Below are 8,476 nucleotides of genomic sequence, written 5' to 3' on the forward strand. Positions count from 1 at the left end.
TTGGGTGTCCCTTCAGTTACTTGCTTGTCAAGCTATAACACTAAAGAGTTGTTTACTGCAGTTGTTTACTGCATAGAATGTTAAAACTCTCTTTTTTGGAGGGTGTGGAGAGGGGAAGTATTTTTTTCATTTCATCCTCTAACATAAAAAAATGCATCTATACCACTACCCAGTTTCCAGACAGGTAATTGTTCTGCAAGCTTTGTAAATAAGGGAGGTTTTTTTTGTGTAGCATAGACACTTGTACCAAGGTTTACACTTGCAGCGTCTGGCTTGTGGAACAAGAATCCAAATGCTGATTCACAATATCTATGTAAGAAACTTGGTATTGCTCTAAGGAATAATAGCCAAACCATCCAGTCTGATGTGTGATTTAATTCCTGCAACTGGCTGGTTTACTGAGCCCTACCAGGTACACTGAAAACTTTCGTAAAGGCAGCTAAGCTGGTCTGCAAAGAACTTTTTAAAACAACATACAGAGGAATTTGCAAATGGAAAGAACAGAATTTAGCAAGAGAATGTGATATAAAACAAAACCCAGATTGGGATACTGCAGGAGAAGTAATTGGAAGTGGAAAGAGTACAATGTCTGCACAGTTCTTGCTAGATATAAGAGCACCGGAACAAGTAAAATTTTACTGCTAGGTATCTGATTTCCAGGATCTGCAATGGGAAAATCAAAAGCTATGCAAAAGATAACCAAAGTTAACTAAGGTAAGTTAACTAAAAACATGCTTTACATTAAAGAACAGAAAGAGATCTTTCTCTATTCTTTTCTTTTGGCCATAGCAAAGAACTATGGGCTCAGAATTGGCACATAGACAGGTGAGATACAGCAGGGAGTGTGTGTGTTCACTAGCTGGCATTATCCACTCAGATTTAACAGCTGCAGTCGAGCACAGTTTGTGACCTCTAGTCTGTGATAACCTAAATCCTCTTTCCAGTACTGGGGAGAAGGAATAGGCAAATTTAATCTCCTAAATATAACTGCATAATGCTAGAAGAGCCATTCTACTCAAAATAATAAAAAATGCTTTTCACTGTCACCCTTGGTGCAGGGACTATTTGTACTTAAAAATATTTCATACAATGGCCCAGGTGTTTCTGCATCCCTAGAGTGAAGGATTAGAGTGAAGCCAGTGGTAACAACAGAGAAACCTCCTGTGGAATATAGAAATTGGAAATAGGGATTTATCTGCTTTGCAATGATAAACCTTAGCTGAACACTGAAAACACAAAAGTGGCACATGATATAACAATAAAGTAAGTGTTTGTTGGTGGTGATTCTTTAAGAAAAATGCTGTAGGTTAAAAATAAGCATTTGAAGCAGTTATACACCATGAAAAAACCTCAACCCACTAAGTTTTGGAAAAGTGGTGATTTGGAGAAGCAGAGACTTCCTATTTCAAGTTAACTTCAAATCCCGCATGATATTTGACTGTCTGGTTAGCAGCTAAGACGAAGGGCATCTGGCAGTGTCAGGAAGGCATGTGCTTTGCATTGCCCAGCCTGCACCTGGAAGCAGAGACCATTTGTTAAAGACTTGAACTGATTTTGCCACCTTTTGGGTAAGGCCCAGAAGAGCATTGGCTGCCTGACTGCTAGACCCACAGAGGAACTTCAGCCACTGGAATACAGAGCACTGAGTTTAACAGCTCTTAGGCCCCAGGGGAATTCACATCCATCTCGGGGAGCCCGGGCTCCTGGCATGATACACTGTCTGCTCCTTCCATTTCTACATTGAAATCTCTATTCTAGCAAGGGGTACAGAACACAGCAGCTTATTTGTCCAATTTTTAAAATACAAATTATTTAATTGTATTTTCTATTAATGGCATGGTGGCTTTGACTGTATATTCTCTAAGTTTTGTAACAGTGGGGTTCTTATTTCTGAAAAAAATCCCAACAGAGCTGAATATAAGAAAAATGCTTATAGCAGTAACAAGCCTCCCACTTCAACAACAGTCCTCTCTCCTCTTTTAGAGTACTGTTGCAGCATGAACTTATTGTCAGTGTACTAGAAACAGCAAAGAAAACAAACAAAAAAAGGGAAGGAGCATGTCTAGTACATTTTCTCCTTTGTTATTATAGAAAGCTCATAATGAACTTCAGATTAGAATCACTGTTCAGTTAGAAAGAGAGGGGAAGGCCACTAGATGGTGGTAAAAACCCAAACCTGCGCTACGAGATCTGTGGAAAAAGGAGTCCAGAGGGGCAAAGAAGGGGAGGAGGAGCCACAGTCTGAGTATTGAAGTCATTATTGCTTGGAGTCTATAAAAAGGCAGTTGCACAGTAAGTAATTTGTACGTGGTCAGCTTTGACTCTATGGATTTGCTAATTCCTTTCCCTCTATTTTTTTTCATCTTTCCCCACCAAGGAGTTCCCAGCCCCAGATGTCAGGGGGGCTGAAACTTCAGCTCTCCGGAGGAAAGGTTGCAGACGATGAAGAGGAAGAGCAGCTGAAGGAGCGGCTCTGGTAAACAGGTATGGTTAATTCTTGATTGAAAATGAAAAGCTGCTTTTAAAACTGAAAATTGTTTAGCATGATATACTTTGAATTTTATTTGCAACAAGTCACTGACAATCAGCTCTAAGTATTCCCTTTACTAAAAAATGCAATGACTTACAACTTTCCCTGAATATAGTCATTACCAGAAAACCATTGAATAAAATATTCTTGATTTGGAAGAGAAAACTTCTTTTATAATAGAATTCTACCCACACTGATTCTGTAAACTTAGTGTATCCTGAAATGCATGGATTTTCCTTGGTTAGGTGTTTAATACCATACTTTTAAATGAGCATGTTAATATTGCACAGATAAGCTGTTTATAATGTAGTTCATGCCAGCTTAAATGTACAAAGTTCAGGAAAGCATTTAAATCTTTTACTGGAAATGTTCAGTTCTTTATTGTGTCAATAATCAAAACTTCTTTATTTTGTATTCGAGTGAGCGGTTTCTGCTGGACTTAATACTACATCCTCCTGCACTTCTGGGGTCTGAGAGCTGGGGCTGGGAAAACCGTATTTTGTCCTTTTTTCAGCAGAATTTCCACGACATTCTGGAGAAGCATTCCAGGGTATCAAATAGAATAAATAGAACTATGAATGAAGAGTGCATGAATCTTATCATTCGTTTGTGATTTTAATTTCCCAGTAAGGATGGGTAGAAAATCCCTGAGCCAACCGAAGTTTAATTTAGAATCAGCACAGGAATGTGGTATGGAAGAGGTGGGACACGTACAAGCCAAATTAAATAGAAATGGGTGGTATTTATGTTGTCAACTTCTGCCTGTGATCTTCATGCTATATTTTTTTTTGGCAGGATCTTCTGCCTTTTGGAAAATGCATTCACCACACTCCTTGGCAAGCCACTCAGAAGGAACAGAACGTGTCAGATCCCAGAGATGAACACGTCCTCTCAATTCTATGTTTCTGAACTAAACCTGAGTGCCTTCAGTAGCAACTTCACTGCGCCTACTGCAAAGAGCAAGTCATTGCCATGTGAGCAAGTGGTCATCGCAGCTGAGGTGTTCCTAACTCTGGGCATTGTAAGCCTCCTTGAAAACATCTTAGTTATATCTGCAATAGTTAAGAACAAGAACTTGCACTCACCCATGTATTTTTTTGTTTGCAGTTTAGCAGTGGCTGACATGCTGGTTAGTGTGTCTAATGCTTGGGAGACCATAACCATATACTTAATAAACAATAGACACATCATTATGGAAGATGCCTTTGTCCGTCACATAGACAATGTCTTTGATTCCATGATCTGCATATCTGTGGTGGCTTCCATGTGCAGTTTGCTGGCTATAGCAGTAGACAGATATATCACTATCTTCTATGCCCTGCGTTATCACAACATCATGACAGTGAAAAGATCAGGGCTTATTATTGCATGCATCTGGACCTTTTGCACGGGCTGTGGCATTATCTTCATTCTTTACTATGAATCAACTTACGTGGTCATTTGCCTCATCACTGTGTTTTTCACCATGTTGTTCCTCATGGTCTCACTGTACATCCATATGTTCCTCCTGGCTCGTACTCACGTGAAGAAAATCGCTGCTTTGCCTGGGTACAACTCTGTCCGTCAAAGAACCAGCATGAAAGGAGCCATCACTCTGACTATGCTTCTTGGCATCTTCATTGTTTGCTGGGCTCCATTCTTTCTTCACCTCATCCTGATGATCTCCTGCCCTCAAAACCTCTACTGTGTTTGCTTCATGTCACACTTCAACATGTACCTCATTCTCATTATGTGCAACTCGGTGATCGACCCCTTGATCTACGCCTTTCGTAGCCAGGAAATGAGGAAGACCTTCAAAGAGATAATTTGTTGCTATAGCCTGAGAATGCTCTGTGGGTTATCAAACAAGTATTAAGATAACAAAACCAAACCAAGAAAGAGAATGGAAAGGCAACACCTTTCTGCACCCTGTAATTCTGGTGAAATGCCTATGGAACATTTTCTGCATTCAACTGCCATGATTCCTGCAGCAATCAGAAGCAAGTTTTTAACATGTGATTTTACGTTTCTTTCCCTCCACACACCTCTCTCATGCTGGTGGTTGGAGCTGCTCAGTGCACCTGTATTATGGGGATAAAGAATATTTTGAATCTCATTTACCCTATTGAAGATTGGATTTTATAGGAGGATTATACAGGGAAAACCTTAATTTTCCTTCTGCTAAATGCAATGAGTGAGATCTACCATGTGAATGAACACATCAGCCTCTCAATGTGTGTTTCTTTTGATGTTATTTATCTCTCTAGATTATATATATATATATATATATATGTATATATATATATATTTCTGTCTCTAGATAAAAACAAGCATGGCTTATTTTGATGCCCAGAATTAACAAGGGGTTTTTTTGCTATTTCCTTCTGAAGACATATAATCAGAGAAGTAGCTCCAATTATCAAGCTTCACATACCTTGGTCAGCAGTTATGATCAACATACATGCACATATCAGCAGTTTTGTATTCCAGTCATAACTGTTACTGCCATACAATATGTATTATGTAAGAGGCCAACGTTACCATGAGATTTTCCAGGCTGGATACAGCACTTTGTCATATATGACTATATGTGTTCAAATCACTGTGAAGCAAGATGTACCACAGGTGGATTTTAAGGCTAAATATGAAGACTGAGCTGATTCTAGTTTGTCTGTGTTCTTTATTTACCAGGGCTAGGGAAGCAAAGGGTACACGGCCTCTGGATATTCATGTAATGTTTTGTGGAGATGGAAAGACTGAGTGAGTGGCTGCCTTTGTGTAGACATTAGAAAAGCGTTTTGGCTGTGAAGAACTTTTGTGTCTGTAGATTGCATCTTTCAAGCTGGGAGAGACAAAACAAGTTTGATAATCAAAAGGCATGGCAGTCAGTGGCAAAGAAAGGATTTCAAAACATCAGCCGCATGTCTCTGTATAACAGAGTCCTGACTTTTGCTCCCCAAACAAACAGTTTTCGTCTTTGTTGAGAGGATTCTAAGCTGAAACCCTCATGCCTTTTGTAGGAGTAGCTTGCATCTAGTCATGCTTTCATAAAGCTGTGGTTCTGCAACAGCTGTGTAAAGTGCAAAATACTGGGCTTACAAAAGAGGGAGGAAGTGCAACTGTGGTATTTCTTGATGACCATGGATGGTGCCTATCTTGCACTGTGATGTAAGTCATGAAAAGATTTCAAGTGGTGGTAAACTATGGACTAGATATCTGAAAATATCTTGAAAAAATGAACTCTTCCTTCTGAAATCTGGAAGAATAATGCTTGTTATACTTGGTTTATACGTGTTGTAAGTCTTGTTTATCAACAGAAGGTTTACGATTTATTCCATGAGCGTTAGGTTATACTTTCAAGGTGAAAGTCCTGAATGGGTTTTAGGGAATTATTTTGCCATAAGGGTGGTCAAACATGTGTATGGGTGCTCAGTGGTTGTGAAAACTCCATCCTTAGAGATATTTAGAACTTGACTGGACACAGCCCTGAATAATCTGCGCTAAATTGAAAGCTGACTCTAACTTTGAAGCTGGCCCTATTTTGAAGCACTAGGAGTAAATTACCTCCACAGATGCCTTCCAACTCAAGTTATTCAGTAATTCTATGACACAGTTTGCATATTATGCTAAAATTATATTTTTCCCCTCCTAATTTTAGCTCTTGTGTAAGAAAAATTGCAAAGTATTCTCCTCCACACACTTAGAGCCTGCTTTGTGTCTTCATTTGCTTAGGAGGTTTCTGACAGGAGAAATAAGGTGCACCTTTAGCACCAGAGTTATAAATTTTGTCTGCTTAAAATTTATTATTCCTCCAGCTCAGACATATCTCCCTCTGACATGAATGGAAATGTTATTCACAGTGGAGATACCTTATTATGCTGACTGATATGATGGTTATATCAGTGCACTAGGTGCTGGAGTCTTCCTTCAGCTATATCTGAAAATGGGATTTCAGAGAATGTTTGTGGTCAGTAGTGAGAATCTTGCCTTGTTTCAGTCCATCTCTTAATCCTATTCATAAATATCCCCTAAATGTTGGCTCTTGCAACTATGAATGGAAATTACAAAAAGAGACAGTTCCACTGCACAGTGAAAGGCACCAGCTGATGTAAATAAATCATTAAATCTTCACTGGGTATTGCAAATAAGACAGTTGTGTACATAACTGTAAATCGGCTAAGGGGAAACCAAAACTGTAATAGCTTTTGGTATTTTCTTGAATTGTATATTATTCTTTTTTTTTTTTTTTTTTTTTTTTTTTTTTGCTTTGTTTGAAGTTTGTTTGATGTATAAACACAGACATATGAAGAAACTATTAAACCGGATTGCTGGAAACCCCTACATTTCTGGTTATTCATTGTAACATTTCTGCTACGTTATAGATTATTCACAGAGGGAATATTGCATTACAGACTTTCATGTCTCATTTAAACAGATGCCTTCTTAAGAATTCTGAATGAGAGTTACAGACTAATACCGTGTACTTACATTCATACCTATGTTCCCCTGGGTGTCAGCAGCACATCTTCATGATAAGCTTTACAGGTGGGGAGCTGAAACAACCTGAAAGTGAAATGAAAGTATTTTCAAAACAGGCTGTTTACACTCTAGGAATGAATATAAAATACATATCGCTGGGAGACCATGACAAGCTTTAATATGTTTCTTTCTCTGGTTTAGCTGCAGAATAAAAGGAATATTTAGCATACTGTCACTTCTGACAGAGCCTGGAAAACACAAAGTGTTGTGATAGAATGGGACAAGCCAGCATTGCGTAAGGAGGTAATTTGCTGTCAGAGGACAGTCATGAAAAAATTAGTTGCTAGACTGTTGTTGCACCATATTCCTGCAGTTAATGACACTACTCTTGCTTATCCAGCCAGTCATTTACAGTTTAGCTTTACTCACTGGAAAAAAACCCCTCAAATCACACTATTTCTGCCCCAGAGCTCCAAAACTAATTTCTATTGTCTGCTGTTGCTTTGATGACGGAACACTTCACTGCTTCTAACTCGTGTGTCGCAATTTAAAAGTTCTTAAAAAGCAATTATTCTGATCTCACTCCTGTTGCAGGTGAGATCAACTTCTACAAAGTCATCTGCATTTTAAGCAGATTAATATCAGGGAGAATATTAAAAGAAAAAATCTGAATCTTTTCTCCATGCCGAGGCCACAATAAGATTCTAGGAAGTACTAGTTTCCCAAGAGCCGTAGCATCTCCTCTAACACAAAACATTTATAACTGGATAGAGCAAAGAAGTTGCTTATGATCCTGGGCTTCATGATCCTGCTTCCCAAATGGGCACAAATCTGTCACAGAAAACTAACTGTTGCGTACCAATGCCTCTGAGTCTGGGCTGGGAGGGATGATTGCTTTCAGATCTGCAACCTACTGGTCTTCACTCTGTGCAACCAGTGTCCAGCAGTCTACTTATGTAGTGTGGAACCCTTTTGAGAGTGGGTTGCACATTCATTCCCATTGCTTAGGCTTTTTCCCTCAGAAAATCTTCTCAGAAATATCTCTCTGGAGACTTGTGTTTTTTGTGACTCCTGTGCAAGTAAGTGCAGAAACCACAGCAATTTCCTGCACACACAAACTTTAAGAAGGCAGAAAAGGTTTAAAATCTTTGGGAAAACAACTCCCTCACATAGCCTGCTCTCTGAAAACTCCAAGGACTTTTCTACTCCAAAGTCTTGTTGGGGATTGTCCTGCCTGTCTTGGAGCAAATCCTTCTGTTGCTCATCAGCTTCTCGCACAGAAGACCAACTCATGGTGACCACTGCTGTGTTCAGGAATTGCAAAGGATGGTCCTAGTCTTCAGCTGTGTTGGTTGGTTTCATGTACTGTGCCCTTCCTGTTAGGCAGGATGGGTGAAGAAGATATGGGAACATGGATGGGGAAATGGGGATCCTCACATGAGGAACAGAAAGTCATACAGGCTGTGGTGGAGCTGCCTGCATAAGACT

At 39.4% G+C, this 8,476-nt stretch overlaps 1 protein-coding gene across 1 annotated transcript; it reads left to right on the forward strand.

The window, feature by feature from the left end:
* Positions 1-2,222: 2,222 nt before the first annotated feature.
* On the forward strand, positions 2,223-6,850 carry MC5R (melanocortin 5 receptor). The gene is made up of 2 exons (XM_042032166.1): positions 2,223-2,484; positions 3,326-6,850. Exon 2 carries the CDS (start codon positions 3,408-3,410, stop codon positions 4,383-4,385), a length of 978 nt encoding a protein of 325 aa, XP_041888100.1. The 5' UTR covers positions 2,223-2,484; positions 3,326-3,407; the 3' UTR covers positions 4,386-6,850.
* The last annotated feature ends 1,626 nt before the right edge of the window (positions 6,851-8,476 follow it).

Source organism: Corvus kubaryi, unplaced genomic scaffold (genome assembly GCF_017639235.1).
Source record: "Corvus kubaryi isolate FWS band 111438036 unplaced genomic scaffold, C.kubaryi_AGA036_p1.0 132, whole genome shotgun sequence".
NCBI classification, from domain to species: domain Eukaryota; kingdom Metazoa; phylum Chordata; class Aves; order Passeriformes; family Corvidae; genus Corvus; species Corvus kubaryi.

Coding starts and splice junctions, on each gene's coding strand:
- MC5R (XM_042032166.1), top strand. CDS start 3,408: ATGAACACGTCCTCTCAATTCTATGTTTCTGAACTAAACCTGAGTGCC.